The sequence below is a fragment of the Typopeltis vanoorti genome, chromosome 15 (genome assembly GCF_054136105.1).
Source record: "Typopeltis vanoorti isolate ZY-2024b chromosome 15, IOZ_Tvanoo_1.0, whole genome shotgun sequence".
Taxonomy (NCBI): Eukaryota; Metazoa; Arthropoda; class Arachnida; order Uropygi; family Thelyphonidae; genus Typopeltis; species Typopeltis vanoorti.
In genome coordinates, this window is record NC_143563.1 from 2013217 (window position 1) to 2039199 (window position 25983).

Genomic DNA, 25983 nt, shown 5'->3' on the forward strand with positions numbered 1-25983 from the left:
GACACCTTTCTCAATTGATATTTTATTGCTACTCGTGTGAAGTTGAACTGTTACTGTTAGGTATATTTCCTGGAGGAGGTCCATATATTCTCCAGGAACTCCCTGATTCTGGAGTGCTTTGATTATTGCATTAGTTTTGATGGTATCAAATGCTTTTTCATAATCAATGAAGGCTAAACAGAGACGCAATTGGTTTTCTTCTGCTTTTTCTATTATTTGTTTTACTGTATGAATATAATCAATTGTGTTAAAGCCTTCATGGAATCCTGCTTGTTCTACTGGTTGATTTGAGTCTAGAAGAGGTGTTAACCTGTTTGGTATTACTTCTTTGAGAATTTTGTACAGATTAAAGAGTTGCTGCTTAATAGACATTAATAATATATGTACCCGAAAAGAATGAAACAGCTTAAAGGTATATTAGTCACTGGAGGAGTGAAATTTGGCATTTTATGTTTCTGCTTAATATTTTATGCAAATCGCATTTTTGTCTTTAAATGTATGCTTTTAATCCTTATTCTTTTAATGTATGTTTCTTTAAATGTATGCTTTTAATCATTTACATGTATGCACTTACATTTTCTATTGTTCGCACACGGAATAAATAAATAAATCCTTTAACCGCAATGCTAGTTTGTGAGAATATTTACATCACGTTTATGAACTGTTGTCCTCCCCAGTTTTGCATCATCAGTAAACAACTGAGTATCCTCCCCTTAAATCATTTCCTATAACATTAATATACAAATTAAACAGCAGTGGGCTAGTATACAGCATGATGAGGTACTCCACTAGCTACCCTCATTCTCCTAGATTCCACTCCAACATACACTATTTGCTGGTGTCTGTCAGCCACTCCCAATTTATGTCACCAGAGTCCCATCCGTTCACATTTTCTCCAACTTATGTAACTTTTGTTGAAACCTAGTTTCCACAGCAGTATTCTGTCAGATGCCTTTGCACCTGACAGAAATTGAAAATGCAATTAAAAATCTGAAAAATAGGAAATCACCAGGTCTAGATAATATCAATAATGATTTATTAAAAAAATAGTAAGGAAATTATAATTCCGAATTTAAATATATCATATAATCAAATAATAAATACAAAAAAGATTCTGCTAGAATGGGAAAAAAGTATAACAATACCAATATTTAAAAAAGGAGATTAAAAAAACAGAAAATTATAGAGGGATAAATTTATTAAATACTTCATTAAAAGCACTAACAGGAATCCTAAATAATAAAATAACAAAGAAAATTAATCTACTAGATGAACAACAAGGCTTCAGATCATGTACAGATGCAATATTCATAATCAGACAATTGATAGAGAAAACAATAAATACAATAAGAAATTATTTATATGGTTTATAGATCTGGAAAAAAGCATTTGACAGAATATTAATTCAAGATGTAATAGAAGGGGTGCTTAAAGGTGAAAGTTATATAACCGAGAGGAGACCTCCACATAGCCTGCAAAGGAATACAGAGAACCGACCAGAGCTTCTGACCTAATGTCCAATCCTCACCTTCTCGTGGTGCACCCTTTTGGTATCTGTTAGGTATCTACCTGGATATTGAATGGACGAAGATGGGCTGGCAATTTGGGATTTAGCCAACCAAATTGTATTATTGGCTTAAATTGGCAAAAATTTCAAATTATGGTACGACATGACAGAATTTCATGCCGGCTTGGGCGTCGCTCGGTTAAACAAAGCCCCCTTGTTTTTGCCAGGGAACCAGGGCAAACAGCGAAAAGTCAGCTACTGGAACAAATCCTACAACCCACCCCATCTCAACACCACCAGAGTTAAAGATCGGTACTATCAACATAAGAAGCCTGAATGGCAAAGAAATGGAGCTAGATAAGGAATTGGATAAGTACCAGATCGACATAATAGGGGTGACTGAAACAAAAAAAAGCAAAAACTGGTGAGATCTTTCTGATTAATAAATACAAAATGTTATATTCAGGCAATGAAAATCAAGGAAAAGAAGGAGTAGCCATAGTATTCAACACTAAATACAAGGCTGATCTTTTTAACAATGTTAAGTTGTTTCCTAATATTCTCATTTTTAATATGATATTGCCACTGATGCCATGTGTTTATGCTTCTAATCTTTCTCATGAGTCTCACATCTGTAGTCTTTGGACCAGTGTTTTATTTCTTATCCAGCTCTCAGATCCACAAGTTAAAATTGGTTTGAACACTGTCTTAGGTAATTTAGTGTTTTGACTAATTTCTCTCTTATTCCTTATAAATTTATTCAATTGACTTCCTACCAGACTAGCTTTGTTGATTCTGTTGTCTATTTCCATATTTAATTTACCATCTTCATTAAAAATTGTGCCTAAATAGCTGAAATGTTTTACTTGTTCTATAGGTTCACCATTCACACAGTTGATATTTTCATGCTTCTCCGTGAAAATTTTCATTGTCTTTGTCTTGTTATTGCTGACCTTCATACCATATCTATTACAACAGTTATTCAATTTAGTCAGGAAATCTTGCAGACTTGTAGATTTATTTAGAAGTATAATATCATTCGCATAATGCAAAGAGCTGACATTAACATCTCCAATTTTGATATCATGTTTAATACCACTTTTCTTCATAACAGAGGGGATAATGTACATCCTTGTCTGACACCAGATTTAACATTAAACCATCTTCCTGTACTTCAATTATAACTGCTGAATTACAACTCAAATAAAGACTACGTATTGCTTGATATAATGTCTCATTGACACCATACAACTGCAGCATTTTGAATAGCTTCTCTCTTGGCACCTTTTCATATGCCTTTTCCAGATCTACAAAACTTAATTACAGATCTTAGCTATATTCCCATGATTTCTCAACTATTTGTCGTAAAGTAAAAATCTGATCCTGACAGCCTCTATTTGGCCTAATCAGCTTGTTCTTCACCAAGCTTCCCTTCCACAGTCCTTCTCAACCATTTCTCAAGTATACTTGCAGATATCTTACCAGGAACACTCAGTAGAGAAATACCTCTGTAATTCTCACATTCAGTTTTGTTTCCCTTTTTATATATGGGTACTATGAGAGTTCTACTCCAATCATCTGTAATTCGTCACTCTGTCCAGGCTTTTTGAACTATACAGTACAGCCACTGTAAGACTTTTATACCTCCATACGTTAGCATTTCTGGTCGATTCATCTACTCCAGCTGCCTTTCCACATTTCAGGCTGTCGGTGGCACTTTGTAATTTTTCAAAGTAATTACTCCATACTTCAAGGATATCTTTTTCTTCAGTTTTCATGTCATCTTTATCATCTTTAATTATTCCTTTTACAGCACTCTTTCCTCCATTTTTGAGCTTCTTCAACAATCTCCAGAATATCTTGCCACCTTCTTGATATTTATTTTCTATGTTCTTACCAAAGTCTTCCCATTACTTTTGTTTAGCTAGTTTTATGCAATGTTTAGCTTTCTTACATTTGTCTCTGTATTCTCTAAGAGCACAAACTGACTTATTCGCCAGGAGCTTTTGATATGCTTTTTTCTTTTCCTTCACTGCCTCTTTAACTTCCTGTTTCCACCATGAAGTTCTAGTTTTTCTATCCTTGCAGACAACCTCACCACATGCTTCTCTGGCTGAATAAAGCAATGTTTTCTTCAGGATTTGACACTGTATCTCCAAGGTTTGGTTTCTTATCTCAAACTCCTTCATTTTTTCTTGAATAATGTTTGTTTATTTTAGTCTACAGTTCATATCTTTCTTACATTTGTCTCTGTATTCTCTAAGAGCACAAACTGACTTATTCGCCAGGAGCTTTTGATATGCTTTTTTCTTTTCCTTCACTGCCTCTTTAACTTCCTGTTTCCACCATGAAGTTCTAGTTTTTCTATCCTTGCAGACAACCTCACCACATGCTTCTCTGGCTGAATAAAGCAATGTTTTCTTCAGGATTTGACACTGTATCTCCAAGGTTTGGTTTCTTATCTCAAACTCCTTCATTTTTTCTTGAATAATGTTTGTTTATTTTAGTCTACAGTTCATATCTGAAAGCTGCTCAACTTTTACTTACTTTAAAACTTTCTTACATGTTCTTCTTTTCAATATGAAATTCAATTTTATCCTGCTCAATACTAAATGGTGATCACTTCCAATTTGAAATCCTCTGTGCACCAGAGAGAAAACATCACTGTCAACAATAACATAGTCAATGAGAATTTTCTTATTCCTTGTCTCTTCTCTCCGTGTGAATTTGTGCACATTTTTATGTTGGAACATGGTGTTAATAATAACTAGTCCATTTCCTGAGCGAAATCCAACAGGTGTTTGCCATTATTATTAGCTTTGCTCTTTTCTCCAAATTTTCCCAAAATATTTTTGTATGTCTGAAAATCATTTTCTGCTCTGCTATTTAGATCCCCAACAAGGACTAACTTTTCATTTTCAGCGTTTGCAATCTTTACTATATGAGTCTTGAATTTAAATTTTAACTTTATCTACTAAAACTTCTGAATCCCTAGTCTGATCAGGTTCTACATAATTCCACCCATATAATATGCCATTGGATATCTAATATCATACTGAAATGCATGACATTGAACTAATAGCCATTTTCGAATGCCCACAATTCTAATCTATTCAAGTCATTCTGCAAGTCCTGCATATAAGAAGCCACATTCCTGATTACCCTGCCTGTCTTTACATCATCTGTAAATAGTTGTATGTCGCTTTTCAAATCCTTCCCAATATCATTAGTGTACAGATTGAATAACTATAGACCAAGCGGTGATCCTTGTGATACACCAATAGTTAGCTTAAATCTTGCAGACTCACTTCTCCCGCATACTTATTTTATGCTGTCAGTCAGCTATTCTCTTATCAATACTAATATTTTATAATCCAATCCCAAATTCTCCAATTTATCAACAGTCATCCGTGGTGTAGTGTGTCAAAAGGCTTAGCAAAATTCAAAAGCATCATGATATATCTGTTCACTTTTCTAACTCAATGGTAAGATTATTATAGAATGTGAGTAAGTTGCCCAAATATTTCTTTTCGATTGATGCATCGTACATTGATATTATCAATCTTGAACTCTGCTGTTGTTCAGTTGGGATGTGTTCCAGGATTTGTTCCAGTTACTTGGCACTGAAAAATCTACAAACAGATTAATTTTACTGCAATCTGTCCTTCCCTCCTCCCTTTAGCTTTTTCATTGAACACTTCGAAAAGAAAATACTTACCACTGCTATGTATAAATCCTTAGTGTGGTTATGCTTTGTTGATGATATATTTGCCATTTGGTTCCATGAGCAAAATACTTTGGATTCTTTTGTAACTTACCTAAATAGCCAACTCCTCAAAAAAGTCACTTCATAGTAGAATAATATCTAATGACTTTTTGCCTTTACTTGGCACACTAGTCAGTCACCTTTCAGATGGTTCACTCTCTTTTTCCATATATAGACGCCCACACCCAGGAAGATATCTATGAAAACAATCACATCATCCAGCCCAACTATATTATTCTAAAAACATTTACACACAGAACTTAACTATCTTTGCCTTCCTAGCCAATGGCTACAGCACTTACAAAATAGATAAAATACTACAGGGGCATCCTACTTCCTCAAACTCACAACAGAACACCACTATTCCTATTTCCTATATCCGAGATAAATCAAAAAAGTTAGCCAAAGTATTAATATGGTATGGCACAAAAAAAAAAAAAAAAAAGTGGTTCAAGGACTGATCATTGAAGTACACCGCTGATCACCTTAAATCTGGTAGACCCATGCCTGCCATATCCTGCTTTCTGATACATGTCAAACAGCCATCCTCTTATTCTAGTCAATAATTTATATTGCAGTCCCGTAACCTGAAATTTATGCAACAGTATTTCATGTGGTATTCCCTGTTTACCTTAACATCTCCTGTCAAGTTCTTCCCAGCAGTATCATTGTGTATCCATTCCCTTTATTAAACCCATGCTTTTGCTTTCAAAGTGTATCTTGTCTGTCAATCCATTTTCGTATGTAAATTCTTATAAACGTTTCTAAAATCTTCACCACCACTCTAGAGATACTGATAGGTTGGTAGTTGGACATATAGAATCATTCTTGTACAATGAAATTATCATACATTCTTTCCATTCCTGTAGGATCTTTCCTGAGCTGAGATTTAAATTATACAACCAGGTCAAGATTGAATTGATTAACTGAAAATCTAAAACCAGTTGTTCAGCAGAACATTCCTTTAGCCTATTCAATGGTGACCTATTTATTCCTGTTGCCACATTTTTGTCCAGGTTGTGCAGCAACTGTATAACCTCCTTCTCATGCACCTCTCTCTTTGTCTTTCTTTTCATTCAGCGCAGTGGTAGCACTGTGCTCCGTGTTGCACACACCAGTGAATAGATCCTAGTAAAGTGATTCTCGTTATATGAACTGTTACATCTGCTCAAGACTCAAGCATACCACTGTATTCAGTGATGTTATTCTTCCACTTTCATTCATTTACTTGCAACATAATAATAAAATTATTTTGGGTTGCTTTTAGCCTGCATGGTCATTTTCTTTTCATACTCTGACTTTGCTCTCTGTACAATATTCATAATTTTTCTAGCTTGTCCTTCATATCTTTCATAATTCCTAATGATATTCTGTCTACATCTTCTAATAATGCAAGTTTCCTGCTTTTAGCCCTTTCAAAATTCATTTGGATGTGATGAAAATTTGCTTGCAACAGTTTTGTGCTTTAGTATAAAGAAAAACAAAGATAGAAATTTCAGTGAAAGCTAATTGCAGTAATCCTAATTCTTCTCTTGTATACAGCATTAGCACACCTCTTGAAGAATCAAGGCTTAGATAAAGGACGTGAATTTAAAGTGAAAAAGAGAATGTTTCCATACTAGTAAAAATTTAGAGTGATTAGGGTATCTGGTCTTTTGGTAAGTACACGCACAACTTGCGTAAGATCATTGGTAGCAAATCTGGTGGATCTGTGCATTTTGAAAAGAAATTGGATTTGTTATAATATTAAATTTAGTTTTTTATTAAATTTGCACCTATAATTGCATTTTCTTTGTTCTTTCTAGAAACTTTCTGAAATCAATATCAAAAGTTACAGTTGATGATATGAAGAGAGTTGGACCCAAGTATCTGCTTCCTTTGTTTGACACAAAACAGTCTCACTGTGCTATCTGTTGTAACCCTTCTATGGTGGATAAAATGATAGCTGGCTTTAAAGAGTAAGTAAAAAATGTAAAAGAAAATTAAAACCTGGTTTTTGCTACTTTGTATCTCTCTTTCTCTTATTACTGAAGAAAGGAGTCTAATGACACAAAAAATTATTTTTGTAATTATTTTTTTTGTCTCTTATACTCTGGATAAATTTACAATAAAGCAGTTATGCAGCCTTTTAAATGTGTGTGTGTGTGTTTCTGCTTTTGAAGCCATCTCTTCAGTTGACTAATTTTTTCTTCAATCTTTTTTCCTCAAAATTAATGTGATAACATGTGCAAGAACGACAATGTTATATGTTATGTAAATGATGAGAATGGTCATTATCATGGAAATGATTATGCAGAGAGAATGAATTAATGTTTGTTTGACTTATCAGCCATGTGCAAGGATGTCTGCATTAGTAAGGCACTTGATGAATACAGTGGGACCTCAGATTGCAAGCATTAGTGAAACCTGGCTATCAGAGGTAGACATGTTAACTAGTATTGAGTGGTGTAAAGGGTAGAGAATTTAGGTAGGATAGGAGAAGAGGAGGTGTGCTGCTAATGATGTTGGATGACTTAAATCCAGTCGGAGTTAGACTTATGACTGCAATACTAGTAACAGTTTACCATGCAGCAGTGAGTTTGAAGCCATTTGGCATGAGTTGGAGTCTAACAAGATCAAATACATAATAAGGGATTGTTACAGACCTAGTGGATCAGTTGCTAGTGCCAACAACCAATACCTGTGCCATGGTATTGGTTGTTGAATTGGATGTCAACAGTACATGGGAAGTGTTTAAAAAAAAATTCTTAAATTATGTAATATCAGATTGTGTCCCTAAATTTTGAATAATAAATACGGTATGAGAGAAATTATGTGTAATCTTATTAAGCAAGAGATTCATGAGAAAAAAAAAAGATAATGTTTAAGGACTAGTGTGTGTATAAGGATGATGTCAGGTATGAAAATTATAAGTAGCAGGCCAGAAATGTTACAACTGTTGTATGGAGAGTTAAATTTGATAATGAAAAGAAACTGGCCCTGCAAGCTAAAGACAACCACAAAGAATTATATCATTATGCTGCAAGTAAAAGAAAGAATGACCATGAAAGAATAACTGTACTGAATGCTGATGGTGTGGAGGTGATAGATGCAGAAGAGATGGTTCAACTAACCAGTGCTCATTTTGCTAAAAGCTATCAACCTGGTGTATGCATCATTGAGCTCGCTGCTGCTTCTTCACTGGATGAAGAAACTCAGTTGTATGAGGAGGTACTAAAGCTATTTCACAAACTGAATAAGAATTCATCAATAGGAACTGATGCGATATCAGCACAGATGCTAAAAGAGTGTGTTCAGCTGCACTGCTATTCCTTCACCCAGGCTATATAATTTGAGTCTCAGAACAAGAAAGATTCCACAGGAATGGAAAGAATGTATGGCAATCTCATTGTACAATGTTGGTGCAAAGACTGATATATCCAGCTATTGACCTATCCGTATCTCTGGAGTGGAGTGAAGACTTTGTAAAAGTTGATTAGGGTTGGCATAGAGAAATTGATTGACAAAGAAACTATACTTATCTGTTCTCCAGCCAAAAGGCTGCTGGTTTGAATCCCGCCATGAGCATGGATGTTTGTGGTTGTCTGTTAAAATACTAGTAAAAAGATCCTGGGGTAGTGACTAACAGACTAAAACCTTTTAACTCTAGACCCCCACTGAATATATTGACTACCAAAAAAACAATAAGCAGAATGTACCATTACGTCCTATTGTGGATGGTATTGATTCCCCCACATACAAATTAGCCAAACATTTAGCCAAAGTGCTCACACATAAAAAAAAAACTCAGCTCACTTTAAAGCCAGTATAGAAAACCTCTCACTCCAACACATTGACATAATGATCAGTTTCGATGTTTCCTCCTTATTCACCAATGTCCCATTCAAAGCTCCCTTAGACCTCATCCAAGCCAAATTTACTCCTAATATCCCAGCCCTATTTCAGTTCACCATGAACTCAGGCTATTTCATTTGGCAAGGAAAATTCTACAAACAGACGAGGGGGACAGCCATGAGTTCTCCACCCCTGGCCAACTTAAACTCTGCCCCACATAAACCCACTGTTTGGCTATGCTACATGGATGATGTGTTTGCTATTTGGCTGCATGGCCTGGATATACTCTGCAACTTCTCAACACACTTAAACAATTAACACTCCAGGATCCAGTTTACCTTGGAAAAGAAAAACAACAGTCTACCTTTCCTAGACACTGATTACATACCAGCTTGGTGGATTCCTGGCTTTCTCTGTTTAGAGAAAACCTACATATATACAAATAGATACATTCACCAGCAGTCACATGACCACCTCCCTTCCAACAATATTGGATTTTAAAAACCCTATATAGCATGACAAAATTAATCAGTTCAGATAACAGTACCCTAACTACTAAACTTAACCATATCCTTAACACCTTCTTAGCCAATGGTTACAGCCCCCCCCCCCCCCCAAAAATCCAAAAAATATTAAAACCAATTAACCACAAACCTCCCTCCTCCCCCTTCATAACAGAGAGATTCCTCTAAATCCATCATCATCATCAAATTCTGCCATGTACCCTCAAGGGGTGTACAGGATATGATAGTACTGCATGAAAAAAATTACATCATTACTAACTTCCTATCTACAATTTTCCTCCAAATCAGTCTGTTACTTGTCAAGACTCCAAAATTATCAGATCTTATATTTCTATCGTTAAGGCACTTTGTAGTGTATCAATCCACCTATATCTTGGTGGGCTTCCTCTAGGTCGTTTTGCTGCCAACCTGGCAGAGAACACTCATTTTGCTAATCTTTCTTCACTCATTCTGTTTAAGTGACCATACCACCTGAAATTAGCTCTGCTAATGCATTCCTGGATGCTGACGATGTCAAGTTCTTTCCTAATATCCTCGTTTTTAATATGATATTGCCATTGATGCCATCTGTTCACGCCCCTAATCTTTCTCAGGACTCTCATATCTGCAGTCTCTAGTCTTTGGTCAAGTGTTTTACTTCTGACCCAGCTCTCAGATCCATAAGTTAAAACTGGTTTGAACACTGTCTTGTATACAGCTAATTTAGTGTTCCGACTAATTTCTCTCTTATTCCATATGAATTTATTTAATTGGCTTCCTACCATACCAGCTTTGCTGATTCTATTGTCTATTTCTATATTCAATTTACCATCTTCACTAAAAAAATCGTGCCTAAGTAGCTGAAATGTTTTACTTGTTCCACAGGTTCTCCATTCACAACACAGTTGACATTTTTAACGATTCTGCCTATTTTCATTGTCTTTGTCTTTTTATTGCTGACCTTCATACCAAATTTATTACAACAGTTATTCAATTTAGTCAGAGAATCTTGCAGACTTGTAGTGGATTTATTTAGAAGTATAACTTCATCCGCATAAAGCAAAGAGCTGTCATTAACATCTCCAATTTTGATATCAGGTTTAATACCACTTTCCTTCATAATGTGATCCATATAGATAATGAATAACAGAGGGGATAATGTACATCCTTGTCTCACACCAGATTTAACATTAAACCATCTTCCTGTACTTACTTTAATTCTAACTGCTGACTTACAACTCAAATAAAGACTACGTATTGCTTGATATAATGCCCCATTGACACTATATAACTGTAGCGTATTGAATAGCTTCTCTCTTGGCACCTTGTCATGTGCCTTTTCCAAATCGACAAAACTTAAATACAGATCTTTGTTATATTCCCATGTTTTCTCGACTATTTGTCATAAAGTGAAGATCTGATACTGACAGCCTCTATTTGGCCTGAATCCAGCTTGTTCTTCACCCAGCTTTTCTTCCACAATTCTTCTCAACCGTTTCTCAAGTATACTTGCATTGATCTTGTCAGGAACACTCACTAGGGAAATACCTCTGTAATTCTCACATTCAGTTTTATTTACCTTTTTATATATGTCTACTATTAGGGCTCTACTCCAATCATCGGGAATTCGTCCCTCTGTCCAGGCTTTCTAAACTATGCAGTGCAGCCACTGTAAGACTTTTATACCACCATACTTCAGCATTTCTGGTCGAATATCATCTAATCCTGCTGCATTTCCACATTTCAAGCCTCTGATGGCTTTTTCTACTTCAAGTATGGATATGTATTCCTGACCGCATGCCTGGTCAGTGTTTTTTACCACTGTGCTGTCATCACTGCTTGTTTCATTTAGCAGTTGTCCAAAGTAATTACTCCATACCTCAAGGATATCTTTTTCTCCCATTTTCATGTCACCTTTATCATCTCTAACTCCTTTTACAGCACTCTTTCCTCCATTCCTAAGCTTCTTCAACAACCTCCAGAATATTTTATCACCTTCTTGATATTTATTTTCTATATTTTGTCAAAGTCCTCCCATGACTTTTGTTTAGCTAGTTTTACACAGTGTTTAGCATTCTTGCATTTGTCTCCGTATTCTCTAAGAGCACAAGGTGACTTATTTGCCGGGAACTTTTGATAGGCTTTCTTCTTTTCCTTCACTGCCTCTTTAACTTCCTGTGTCCACCATGGAGTTCTAATTTTTCTATCCTTGCAGACAATTTCACCACATGCCTCTCTAGCTGAATCAATCAGGGCTTTCTTGAAGGCTTGCCACTGAATCTCCAAGATTTGATTCCTGTTCTCAAACTCTTTTATTTTTTCTTCAATAATCTTTGTGTATTTTAGTCTACAGTTCACATCCGAGAACTGCTCAACTTTTATTCACTTTAAAACTTTCTTACATGTTATTCTTTTCAATATGAAATTCACTTTTATCCTGCTCAAGACTAAATAGTGATCACTTCCAATTTCAAATCCTCTGCACACTCTGGTGTCCTGCACCAGGGAGAAAACATCACTATCAACAATAACGTAGTGAATGAGACTTTTCATATTCCTTGCCTCTTCTCTGCATGTGAATTTGTTCACATTTTTATGTTGGAACATGGTGTTAGTAATAACCAGTCCATGTCCTGAGCAGAAATCCAACAAATATTTGCCATTATTATTAGCTTTGATATTTTCCCCAAATATTTTTGTATATCTCACAATCATTTCCTACTCTGCTATTTAGATACCCAACAATGACCAACTTTTCCTTTTTCATTGTGTCAGTTGCTTTTTCTAAAGCCTCAAAAAATTCCTCCACTTCTACCTTAGTAGAACCTTCTGTGGGACCATAGGCACAAATAAGTCTCATTGTCCAGTTTCCCATTCTCATATTTGCCCACATTACTCTACTTGAGACTGACTGCCATTCAGAAGATTAGCCTCGTATTTTGTGTTGAATACTATGACTACTCCTTTTCCTTGATTGTCATTGCCTGAATATAATATTTTGTATTTATTGCTCAGAAAGATCTCACCAGTTTTTGTCTTTTTTGTTTCAGTCACCCCTATTATGTCGATCTGGTACTTATCTAATTCCTCAGCTAGCTCCATTTCTTTGCCATTCAGGCTTCTTACATTGATAGTACCGATCTTTAACTCTGGTGATGTTGAGTTGGGGTGTGTTTTCAGATTTGTTCCAGTAGCTGACTTTTCGCTGTTCACCCTAGTTGCCTGGCAAAAACAACGGGGACCTTGTTTAACCAGGCGACGCCCCAGCCAGCATGAAATTTTGTCATGTTGTACCATCATTTTTTATTTTGGTTTAACCAATAAGAATACAATTTGGTTGGCTAAATCCCAAATTGCCAGCCCATCCTCGTTCGTTCAGTATCCAAGTAGATACCCAACAGGGCGCACCACAAGAAGGTGAGGATTGGACATTAGGTCAGAAGCCCTGGTTGGTTCTCCGCATTCCTTTAAAGGCTATGTGGAGGTCTCCTCTCAGTTATACAGCTTTGACCCTTAAGCACCTCCTAAATCCATCACTATTCCTTATATACAGGGTATGTCCAAAAAACTTACAAGTTCAAAAATCCTTAGAAAATATGACCTCACAACTTTTTTACAAACCACATAAAAAATTGGCATATCTTATCTATTCCACCAAATACCAGCCACTTCCCCTAGACCTACTTGGAGTATACTAGGTTCCTTGCAGTTGCAAACTGTCATACTATGGCGAAACAGGCAGGACAGCCAATATCAGGATATCCGAACACAACGACTACATCTGGTTTTAACAATACAAAGCTACTCATGACTTGCTGACCATGCATTGAACACCCACCACAAAATATGCTGGAAGAAGGCCACTTTATTACACTGCAGCAAGTACAAGTATGGAAGATTATTCCTGGAATCAGCCTCAGCACTGAAAAACTTCCCAAATCTCAACAAATTTGGGTGCATGAGACTGCCCCACTTTTTAATGTGGACACCTTTAGAACTCTAGGACCCACTTCGGTTGCCTTTCTTCAGCCTCATTTGCTTAGCATTAGTGCCTTCATGCACATATCATTGTTTTGTGATCCCTGAAGATGGCAGTGTAACATTGCCGAAATATAGGAAGGTATTGATTAAAGTTTTTAATTAATATTCTAGCATACGTTGTCATTTCCTGAAAAATTAAAAGCTATGTATAACCAACCTATAAGTTTATCTACAAGAAAAGGATTATAACATAGTAATGTGGACAAGAGAATGGCTGATTTTTGACATTTATCACATCCTCCAGATATCAAAAAATGATATATGGAGGATGTGAGTCTGCAAGATTTGAGATAACCAGTGGTCTGTCACAATGATCACTCCTTGGTTCACTGTTATTCAGTCTGTACATTAATGACATTAGGAAAGATTTGACAGGTGACATACAGCTATTTGCAGATGATGCAAAGACAGCAAGGTAATCAGGAATTCTGCTGATATTCGGTACTTGCAGACTGATTTAAATAGGCTGGAACTGTGAGTATGAAATTGGCTGTTAGTTCAGTGTTAGTGAATGTAACGTCATGCACTTTGGTGTGATTGATATCCTATGTCATAGTATACTGGTGGGATTATGCTGGAGGAAACTGATCAGCTAGGGATCTTGGAGTTTAGTAGAGAAGAAGTTGAATTTCAAGGGCCATGTAGCAAAGATTGCACATACATCAGAGAATAATTGCAATGCTGAAATGAACCTTGACATTTAAACTAAGTCATTTGGTCTCTTTATAAGTCATGAGAACCTCACTTGGACACTAGTGAGGTCATAAGACCTCACTAAGACCGTATTGTGCACAGATCTTGTCTCCTGGTTTCTGTGGTGATTGTGATACAGCAGAGAGAGCACAAAGAAGAGTGCTTAAAATGATATCAGGATTGCTGACCACTGATTATGAATACAATTTGTTGACTGCAGACACTAGCATACAGGAGAAAGAGGGGTGCTATAATTGAGACTTACAAATGTGAGAGTCATACAGGATATTAGCAGATGGAATTTTTCATTTTATGGAGAGTGGGGAAAGGACAAGGGGGCATCTTTGGAAGTTGAGAATGAATGCCATTAAGAAGAGGATGAGAGCTTGGTTTTTCTCTCATAGAGTTGTGTGATTGGATGTGATGAGTGCAAATAGTGTGAATGAGTTCAAGGATAGGTATGGCACTGGTGCAGGTAATGCATACCCTCCATCGTGAGCCCCTGACTTAGTTGGTCTTTCTTAATAATAATAATGGTAGAACCATATTGAAAAAACGTTATTGTATGTTTTTTAATTTTTTTTTATTTTAACGTTATTAATTTTCAAGAATTTTAGTGCACAACTATCTGATGTGTTTTTATGGTTACTTAAATAGAATAGGGGATGAGAGATATCTGTAAAACAGTTTTTGAAATAGATTTGCAGGAAAAAGACCAAAAAGGCTGGTCACATTATAGACCTTACCAATAGAATTCTTTAGATAGCTAATCAAAGGTGGAATTATTAAGAAATAAATAATGATTAACCCATCTAAAGTGTATGATCACTTAAATAAAATGGAAAAAGAAAATGTAGCAAAACAGTTATTTGATGGAGGCTGATAGGAAATAGAGAATAACTGAGATCTAGATAGATTGATGCTATCTAGATCTCAGTTAAAAGTTCTTTAGAAGACTGAAATATTAGACAACCATATTGTGAGATCTAGCAAACAGATATAATGTAGTAATAATGTGACCTGAATCATGCAGTACTCTCATAGTATCCTATAAGTCCTTGGAGGATACATATCAGAAATGTGATGGCAATGATGACAAATAGAACTGTTTGGAAGAAAATTGTTAATAAAAACTAGAGAAGAAACAGTAATCATACTGAAAGTGAAGCAGGTTAGGATTGAAAATTATCAAAGAAATTTGAAGAAATGTCTCATATAATAACAGTACATCATCAGTATGGAACAAATAAGCAGTTCAACAAATTACAAGATAAATACAACAGTTAACCTATAGTAACAAGTACCACACACAGTAAAATGATCATTATCAAATAGATAATTAATCATTTCTGATATTTACATAGGATGAGCTCCCAGATAATCTTGGACATTTTAAAAGTACCCATGTGGTATATATGAAGCATAACAACAAAGGAATTGGAATTAGCAAAACAACTAAAAATATTAATATAGCTGTGATAACAGAAACAAGAAGTGAAGTGGAGTGGCCATTTTAATCAATAATAAATGGAAAAATAGAATACAAAAGTACAATTTTGTAAATGATTGAATTATAACAGTTAAATTAAAAACAAATAGAAGCTATTTAAATATCATAGGACTGTATGACCCTGAAGAAGGTAAACAAGAGGACTTTGAACAATTTTATGAGGAACTACAAAAGTAGTTAAATGTTATAAAAAGGACTAATATATTAATAACAGAAAATCTTAATGCTAGAAGTTGAAATAATCCAATCCCAAATGTCTTAGAAAAATATAGGGAACTTTGCATGAGTAACAGTGGTCAAGAACTATTAGACTTCTGTACTTTCAATCATTTTAAAATAACTAATACTTTATGGCAGAGGAACAAGATCTATAATTGATTATATCATTACTAATCAGAAACTAGCTCCATGAGTGAGAGATGTACTTGTTTACAGAGAGGGTGAAATTTTTTGAAATCATTACTTAGTAGTTTCTAAAATAGAAATACTAACAAAATGGAGAAAGGAAGTAAATAAGAAAAAACAAGAAATAGAACAAGTATCTATGACAAGAAGAAGGCATTAGAATGCAATGTCAATCATAATTAACAAATTACCTAAAAGAAGCCAAAATCAATGAAGATATAGAAGAATGGAAAACTTCAACAAAGATAATTCATAAAGCAGCCTGGAGTGCTTGGAAAGAAAAAAAAAAAAAAAAAAAAAATCAGCTAACGCCTTTTTATTCCCGTATACGGGAGTAGGCGAGGCCATTTAGCCCTATCTAACCTTTTGGAGACTGAGTGGGCAGTTCAATCTCCACTGGTACCCAATCAGAGACAGATGGCCCAAGGCTATCACTAATTAAGCGGTACGCAGTGAAGAGAGGCGGCTCAAATGTGCCGCCATCTCGTGTTCCCTAACCCTAACACAATATGTTTAATGTCTGAAGTAATGTGGGTTCTACGGTCGATTTTCTTGAGTTTACAGGACGAAAAACCCGAGTTTCCGGGAGGAAAAACCTGCTTGCCCGTGCCAGAGATCGACTAACTCGGGAACCAGTCGAAAAAAGGCTTAGAAAAATTTCCTCTAGTCGCCGACTAGACTCGAAACCAAGTCTTCCTTCGTGCGGCCAAGCGCGGCGGTGTGCAAACGCCACATCCGCTGAGCTACACAGGCTCTTTTGGAAAGAAAAATAAAATATTAAAAAGAAAACATTAAAAATTGGGAAAACATATAGAAAATGCAATAAAAGAAAAAAAATGGCATACTAATCATTGCTTCAAAAACATACAAAGGAAACAGAAGAAATATACAAAAACAAAGAAAAATAGCTAAAACCATAGTACAGAAAGCTCACCAAGATTCTTGGACAGATCGATTAATAAAATATAAAAAGATATACATGGAAGACAAAACATGGCCTACGAAATATTAAGGAAATTAAACAATGAGGAAGAGATACAGCACAAATCAACATAATACAAGAGAAACAATGGATATAACATTATAAGAATTTATGGTATGACCCAAATTTAATAACAGAAAATAGTAATGAAGAAATCAGTTGATATGAAACTAAAAACAAAGATGAAAGTAAAATACAAGCTGCAGAAATAAGATTTTTAAGAGCAATTAAATGATGCACAAAATTGGACCATATAAAAAATGAAGAATCAAAAAAGAGCTAGATATTTACAACATAAATGAAAAGATCAAAGAATATAGAGAGAAATGGAAAGAGTATCTATTTAGGATGGAGAAGAAGACCAGCTGCAAAATGGAGAGACCAGTGAAGCCTGAACAAGCAAATGCATAATCCTTGAAGATAAGAAGAAGATAAGCTCCTAAACTTTCTGGATAGAAAAGCAATCATTCTGATTAAATTCAGATGGTGTAACAGGGTTTCTCAAGTTTCTTTGTAAAAAGATATTTATATTTAAAACTGCCTCTGTGGAGAAGACAAATGTCATTCCAGAGGATACATTGTTGAGCTCGGAGTTGCATGAGGCCCAGCTTTTTACATTAAGATGCTCAATGTAGTACAGTGTCTAAGTTCAATAAACCTTTTTTCCATAGAATAGCATATCTGTCTAAAGTATGTTTGATTACATTCATGAAGAGTCTGGTAAACAGTGATTAGAGATAAAGGTGAAAGTTTGATTTTGTTGTTGGTTAGAGATTAGAAAGTTCAGAACCTATCAATAGAATCCTGAAGAAGTTTCATCTGATATTCACATATTATTGATTGGAAATATGTGAATATCAGATGAAACTTCTTCAGGATTCTATTGATAGGTTCTGAAATCTCCCTAAAATGCATGGGCTCGGAACCCTGCATTCTTATCACAGTATTCTTGAGCATAGAATTGTAAGAGTCTATTACTTGTTGACTGCATTGAGAGTTGTAGCTATTTAGTTCCATTAATGCTTTGTTGCAATAAGCCCCTTTTATAAAGTTGAAGGAGAGGAATAAATGTTACATGCTCTGTTAATTAAGGATTTGACTATTCCAATATATCTGCCATTGAATGTGGATTTCGGATATACACTGGTTAACAAGGTACCAGAGGCTGCATCAATCGGTAGGATATCCAGAAAGGATTAAGGTGAACTACCAGAACTCTCCTTTTCCATAGTGAACTTGATTATGCAAATGCATATGTTTTCAAAACAGATAATGGTTCTTTTCAGTTCAAGGTGGTGAATATTTCCAAATGTTTCAACCTAAATATTACGGATCATCGTCAGTGGCTGTTTGGCTGATAAATACAAGGCAGATGTTAAAATGTTAACGGTGGATTATACAAGCTACTTAATGACATAAGGAACAACATGATGTGGAAAAATGTGTTAATTAAATAAGATATTGATGACACTCAGACTTTCCCAGATTTTTGGTAATGATAGGCAATTATTACGATTCATGTTAGGATGATATAGAAGGGCTTTGGCATTCTCTTTAAATAAACATTCAAACTCGAAATGGCAATGGCAAAGTAAGCGTGTCTTAAACTGCAACTGAATGGCATCTCACTACGGACTGTACAGTATGTTTTTGACATAAGCTAAAATTACAAGCTAGCCTCCAACAACTCACAAACAGTATGGAGAGTTCCAATTCCGTACATTTTGGGCATTTCTGAACCAATCTGAAGAATCCTCAAGAAATACAAGCTAGCTCTGACATTTGGTTCATTCAACAAACTTTCCTCTTTATTTCCTTTGTCTATAGATGAACAACATCCACCCTCACTCCCTGGTGTTTACCAAATCCCATGTGATTGCCATCTCTCTAGCTTCAGACAAACTTGGATGTTCTGTGAGAAAAGATTACAAGAACACCAATCCTAACATCATTAACAAGAAATCTGAACAACTAGGCTTAGCACAACATGGAATCAACACAACTACAGAATCTTTTAGTCTAAGACACTTACTCCACTGTTACTGCTTCAAGATTGAATATTTATTTAAAGAGAGTGGCAAAGTCCTGCTGCATCCTCCTGACCTGAATCATAATGACTGCCTGTCCTTACCAAAAATCTGCGAAATTCTGATTCTCATCAGTTTTGATGAGAATCAAAACTGATGGGGGAGTACAATATGAGACTTGTGACACACAAAGGTGACACATTTCACATGTGTTGCCTTTGAAACACTAAGTGATACATGTGAACAAAAGAATAGAGTCCTAACTATGTGAGGTATCCCCCCTCCCTCCATTCTATCGGCTCCTGCCAGTAGCCTGGGATGTAAACTGTGATCTCAAAGTATTAGTGTTTCCCATATTTTGAGAAGTTTTATGCAATCATATTCATTCAAATTAAGCTGCTTTTTCTGATCTCCAAGCCATCCTCCAAAGGGGCTCAGATAACCTCATGAATTTCAGTGCTAGTAAAACCCAGTTCTGTCTTATTTCTCAGAAAAAAATAACCATTTTTTTTCTTTTTGACAATACCCAAATTTCCAGACAATTTGAGATTTCTTTTCTTGGAATTACCCTGACATCAAGCCTCTCCTGGCATAAACACATCACAATCATTGCATCCTGAGCTTCTAAAATACTAGGATTTCTCTTTCACTCAAGACGTTACTTTACTCCTGAACAGCTGTTAACTTTATACAAATCACAAATCTTCCCAGCTATTGAGTACTGCTCTCACATATGGGAGCCCCCTAAAAGCTCCCTCAAAATGCTTGACTAATCCTGAAAATGCTTGAGCAGTCTAATTGCTCTCCTCAATATGGAGGAGAGCAATTAGACTGATAAATGACCCATCTCTTACCAACCCACTCCCCCCACTTTCACAGAAATGTTTGGTTTCTGCATTATGTGTATTCTATAAATATTTCCATGGAAATATTCATCTGAAATAGCATCAATAATTCTCCCACTTAGTACTAAGCTCATTGGAACACATGAAGCTGCTACTCAAAATCCCTTCACAGTGCACCTTGAAAACCTACAGAACAAGTTTCTTTTCCTCCTCCTTCATCCCTGCAATTGCTGTATTGTGGAACAGTCTCACCCCCCCCCCCCTGGTCTGTATTGTATTCCCAAGGAATACAATATACAGTCTTTTAAATCAAATGTAAACAAGTTCCTCCTTTCCAAACCCACTACCCATATATGGTACTAATGTACTATAGGTTGATCAATCAACCTCTCATGTATGGGCTCAACATATAAAAAAAACCATGTAACAGCCTGTTAGCCTTCATCCATCATGACAGAAAGCCTCACACTCACTGCTACATGAAACATTATTACTATTATTGCTTTCACGAGTTTCTAACCTAATTGGACCCAAATCATCTAATATCCTCCTATCTCTTCTGTCCTTCCTAAAAAATATTCTATACAACTGATTCCAACTACTACATCTGACTCTGAGAGCCAGGTTTCACTAATACCAACGATCTTAGTCCACAACGTATTCCCAATGCAAAACACTCAACTTGAGTGTGTGTAGTCCAGTTGGGCTACACTCTCTCTCTTCACTCAAAAAGTCCAAACCATTCATGCATACAGATCCATCCTTTCACTAAATTTATAATAATACTTGTTGACATTTATATCATTATGACATTTGCATACTTGAGCTTATACAGGCATTTTTACCATTATTACCATGATAATTTCTCCAACTCTGTATTCCTCACCTCAGTAAATAATTTTGCCAGGGTTCCTGATGCCAAATCCATTTAAGTGCATACCTTCCCTCTTATGCAAGTCCTTTCTATCATCCAGCTCACTTCACATATTCATAAACTTGCAGACTTTTCTGATGGCTTTCTGGCATCAAATCAGAGGATATATGCAGTGTGCTGTTTGTGACATAGTGAGAGAATTTTCTTTCCAAAAGTTAGAAAGATTGATGATGAAAATTCAGTCTTATTTTTGATTGATGTTACCATCTGGATGTATGGAATGGCAGAAGATTTGTCCTATAACCTTAATGAGGGAGCAGTAGACTTCTGAATAAGCAAATGCAAATTGTTTGCATTTGAACTTTTCAGAGTTTGATTTTTACTTGAAGCATTTGAAGAATGATGAATTCTTGTCTTGGAATATCTTTGTGTGTTTCTTGGAGAACCAACACTTAGATAGTTGTCGTAAAGGTGCACTGTGTGGAGTGAGTGAAGTCTCATTTCAGGAAGAATTATTTGCAGTGCAGAAAGTAACAGATTGGGGTGAAGAGATATTAGAATGATGAAGGTTATTCCGTTTGGTACCATTATAGTGCTAAAGGACACATGTCTGAGATTGGCTGGATGAATGTCAATTGGTTGAAAAAGAAACATGAACAAGGTTATAGTTAGAATTGTCAAGAGAAGACTTGGTTCAGAAAATATCCAAAATTTGTTGTACAGTTATCATTAGATCATTACTAACCTAAACTTTATTATCTCTGTTAGCTTCACCTGCAAAGTTAAATAAAGTAGGAATTCTAAACATTGAACTCTCCAAGGAAGATGATCTCACTGTTTGGGAAATTAGATTGTAGAACACCAATCTCTGGAAATAAATAATCAAAGAAGCAAGAATGGTTGCAGTTAGGAGAGCAGTAATAACAAATGAAGGCAGGGTGTGGGAAGGTAATTTTTAGCTAGAACAGATCATAAAGCAAAAGAGTCTACGTTTAGCCATCTCTAGAGGAAAATGTATATGTAATATACATTTTTCACTTTACATACTGTGTGATTCTTTCTTGTGAAGGAATCATGCAGAATGTAGTTTGGATAGTTACAATGGATAATAACCGATGATGATGATGCTGTCATATGAGTTCAGGTTTTGATGCATGTAAACAGTGGTGCACATAATTTGTTTTTAAGACCTATAAATGTTAGTGATGTGGATATGAAAGGTATTTTTGTGTGTGTATGTTTAGGACTTTGTCATTTTTGACCTTTTCTTGGAAGAGAGGTATTTTTGTAGATTTTTTTACCAAATAATTTTGGTGTTTATTTTTTCTTGAAGATTTTTCCTATCTATAATAATCACTGTTATTTTTTATCATTTAGACTGTTATTCTTTCCATGCATGTCTTCGACATGGTTTTCTACATACTGCTATACCAGGATTCCTTCCAGATAAAATCTTACAGAATAAGTGGCAGCAGTATTATTTGCTAACTGGTGGAAAGCCTCCTGATGTGCTACCATCAGGTTTGCCTACCAGTCCTGTGTACTAAATAGTACCTGCCTACACTGCTGTACTCTCTAGTGGAGGCAGCACTAACTCCCTAGTTAATACTGAGGGGAGGGGTGATTGAAATGCTGATTAGCCAATATCATTTATTTGTGTGAAACATACTCACAGGATTAATAAAAACAATAGCAAATAGCATGATAAAAGCAACAAATGCAGCTGATTAATAATTAAGATGTTAAAATCTTAATTACTAATAAGTTGTATCTCTGTTAGTACTTCTCTGTATCTGTAGATAGTAATAATGGAATCACCATCCCTTGCATCAAATGAGTCCAGAACTGACAATACAGACTGCCTCCATTATTATTTCCAGGTCTTCCAAGTTCTGTTGTAGAAACATGGACTATTAGCACCATGCTCAGTATCGAGTTGAAGAAAACCAAAATATGGCACTAAGGCAAATTCTGGTTTGAAATTATTCTCTCTCTGCACTTCATTTCCCAAATAGAGTAAGCAGTCAGCCTTTACCACTCACTTACTAAAGGTGAATGCATTTCCATGGAAATAAAATATAATATAAAAGAAAATACTAAGCCGTTTTTGGTAATGGAGCAGATCCCTTCTTAACAAGTCCCAGGAATTAAATTTACTAAGGCCTAAAAAGAAGAATATTAAATTAACATTACTGTATCTTGAAAATATAAATGATGAAAACTTGACTAAAGGCTTCATTAGAGCTGAAACAGTATGCAATTTAAGAGTGGTGGGCACAAGATAATAACAAAGGAGTGTAGGGAAGACATGAAGATGAAACAAGAATTTTAAACCACTGATGAAAATTTAAAGCAAAAAAGATGAATTTGTAACCTTTGGATTTCAAAGAACTGAGAATGAAACAAAACCTATTACATATATATAGTAAGCCAGCAACAAACATAAACAAAAAATTTTCTTTCAAATTGTAAACATTTTAGGAGCATCATGAATTTTAGTAAAGTATTAAAATATAATATTTCTTATTCTAATTCATATATTTGCATGTACTTGATTGTGGTCTGCAGTTGATTTTGCTGAGTTTTGGAATTAAAAGCCCAAGTTTTTTCCAGGATTAAAAAAAAATTCTGTTTGCGTGCACTAATAATCGACTAACTCTGGAATCAGTTCGAAAAAGACCTTGGGATAATTCAAAATTAAAAACAGAAGAATGCAGTAGCTACTTTACTCAGTTTCTTATGCAGTAATAGTGCCTCTGAAGATACAGTCCGTTACTCATTATGAAAGTAGAAATTTGCTATGAAATAGTTTATATAATGACTTAAGTCATTACAGTTGTTTAATTTCCAGTTAACAGTAATTAAAAATATTGATTTCATAGTTTTAAGAGGCTGAAAGAACCAAGGTGAATAGCAGCAGTATTACTTAAAGAATTTTATATTTGCTTTTCTAGTTGTTGTTTTTTTTCCAGATATCTTTATGATATGTTCATAAAACTTGATGAAAAATGTCATAAAGTATATAAATGTGCATGCAGTTTGAATTTAATTTGTATTCATTTTATTTTTCTTTTAGAATATCCAGACAGTTGTTTACCATCAACTCATTGGATGAGAGTTTCTTAGCATCATTATAACATCAAGATAACATTTGAAGCTATCTGTAATCCTCAGTCTTGACAAACTGAAAATTAAGAGGCTATAAATTCAGTTTGAAATGATAATTTAGGCACCTGTCTTAATCTAATTATGGGAATGTTTGGACTCAAGTTAAAAAATTGATCCCTTTTTTTAGAGCATATGTTGCATGCAAAATGCGCTTTTATGTTTGTAATATTTGTCACTTATTACATTCTAAAGAAATCGCAGATGGTATTTCATTGTGCTATACAGCTTATTTTCACAAAGTGAATGGTTTCACGGCTTATGAACTAGTTCCCAAAATATTCAAAAGTTTTTCATATAAGTTTTTACTTAGATTTTAGTTGACATTTTTTAACATGAACAAACAAACAAATCTTTGTGAAATCTTTTCTGAACTGATTTCAGAGTTTGTTTTTAAGATATCACTTAAAACAAATGTTAAGTATATGGATACACACAAGTTTTGTAGCAATACAAAATAATTGTAACTGCTGAATTTCCTTCCTCATTGTTGTCTTGTTAATCTAATGGTACTACACAAAGTTTAAGCAGCATTTCACAGACCTTTGTATTTCGATATCTGGTTTGTCCTTGCATATCTTTGTTATTTTCTTATGCATTCAGATAGAGTACTAACAGAAAACCTTATTTATTACTTAAAAATAGTCTGTGATCTGATTCTGGTGTATGAACTTAAGTAGTTTGCTGATGTCAGCAATGTTTTTTCTGCAAGCCAAGTTATAAAAAATGACTGAAATTTGCATTTTTTTCAAATTTGACATTCAACGGAGATTTTTCGATATTATATATACTCCTGCAATTTTATATTTTTAATTATCTATCTCATATTCTGTCAGCTAAATCTTTAATTGCTTCCCTTATAACTGTTTCATTGGCAGCATTTGTTCCTTTTTATTATGACTTTTATTTTCAATCAAGTAACAGGAGTTTGTGATTATAACTTTCCATAGATATGATTAGTGTAAAAATAAATATGCTAAAAAGATCCTATGGAAATGTAAAAGGAATTGATTTCCTTTAAATCCTGCCATTAGTTGTTAAATGTGAAAGAACTTTCTTTTATTATTTGTAATCATGAAATAGTGGACATTTATGTTTTTCTTTTGCACCATTGTCATTCTATTTAATGTTCCATCCCAAATTTGAACTCTTTGTAAATAATTACCAATGAAATGAAGATTTATGTTACTGAGTGTCCATCTTAACTGCAATTGCTAAAAGCCTGCTTTATGCAGCACTGCATATTACATTTGTACATCAGGATCTTGATTTTTGTGAGGTTATTTTGTTGAATACATAAATGAGGCTACATAATTTTATGTAACTGAATTATTTACTGTAAAGTAATAATTTTCTGACTTTTTTATGTACATGCACTAAATAAAAGAACCTATAAAGATGTTATATTCGTTTATTTATTCGTATGGCATGAATATCAAAACATGCAGTACAATACACTTTAATAACATATAAAATTAAAAGTCAAAAGTCATTTTAAAAACCAATAAAATTAAAAGGTTACATCCATATTGGTCAGATAGTTCATGGCTTCGGGTGTAGCACTTAAAAAGTCCAATTTGTCTCCTGAATATGCTCTGAGATAACACTGAGTTACAATATGGTTCACAGTTTGTCTCTGAGCTCCACAATCCCAATGCGGGGATGGTCGTTTACCCCATTTAAAAAGCATGTCCGCACATACACCATGACCAGTTCGTATTCTATTAAGCTGAGTCCAGGATTTTCATGGGAGGTGTGAGCAAGCATCAAAACTTTCTTGTAATTCATTGAGAGAAAATTTTGTGATGTCATCTGTATGGCTCTCCCACTG

General features: G+C 34.9%; 1 protein-coding gene across 1 annotated transcript in view; it reads left to right on the forward strand.

The window, feature by feature from the left end:
- The window catches only part of LOC150098309 (uncharacterized protein C05D11.1-like), a 287991-nt gene extending 262435 nt beyond the window's left edge, over window positions 1–25556 (forward strand). The window contains exons 18-19 of the mRNA XM_090405135.1: window positions 7079–7231; window positions 24064–25556. Of these exons, the coding sequence (XP_090261261.1) occupies window positions 7079–7231; window positions 24064–24124 (214 nt within the window). The 3' untranslated portion in view covers window positions 24125–25556. The remainder of the gene's footprint in view (window positions 1–7078; window positions 7232–24063) is intronic.
- The last annotated feature ends 427 nt before the right edge of the window (window positions 25557–25983 follow it).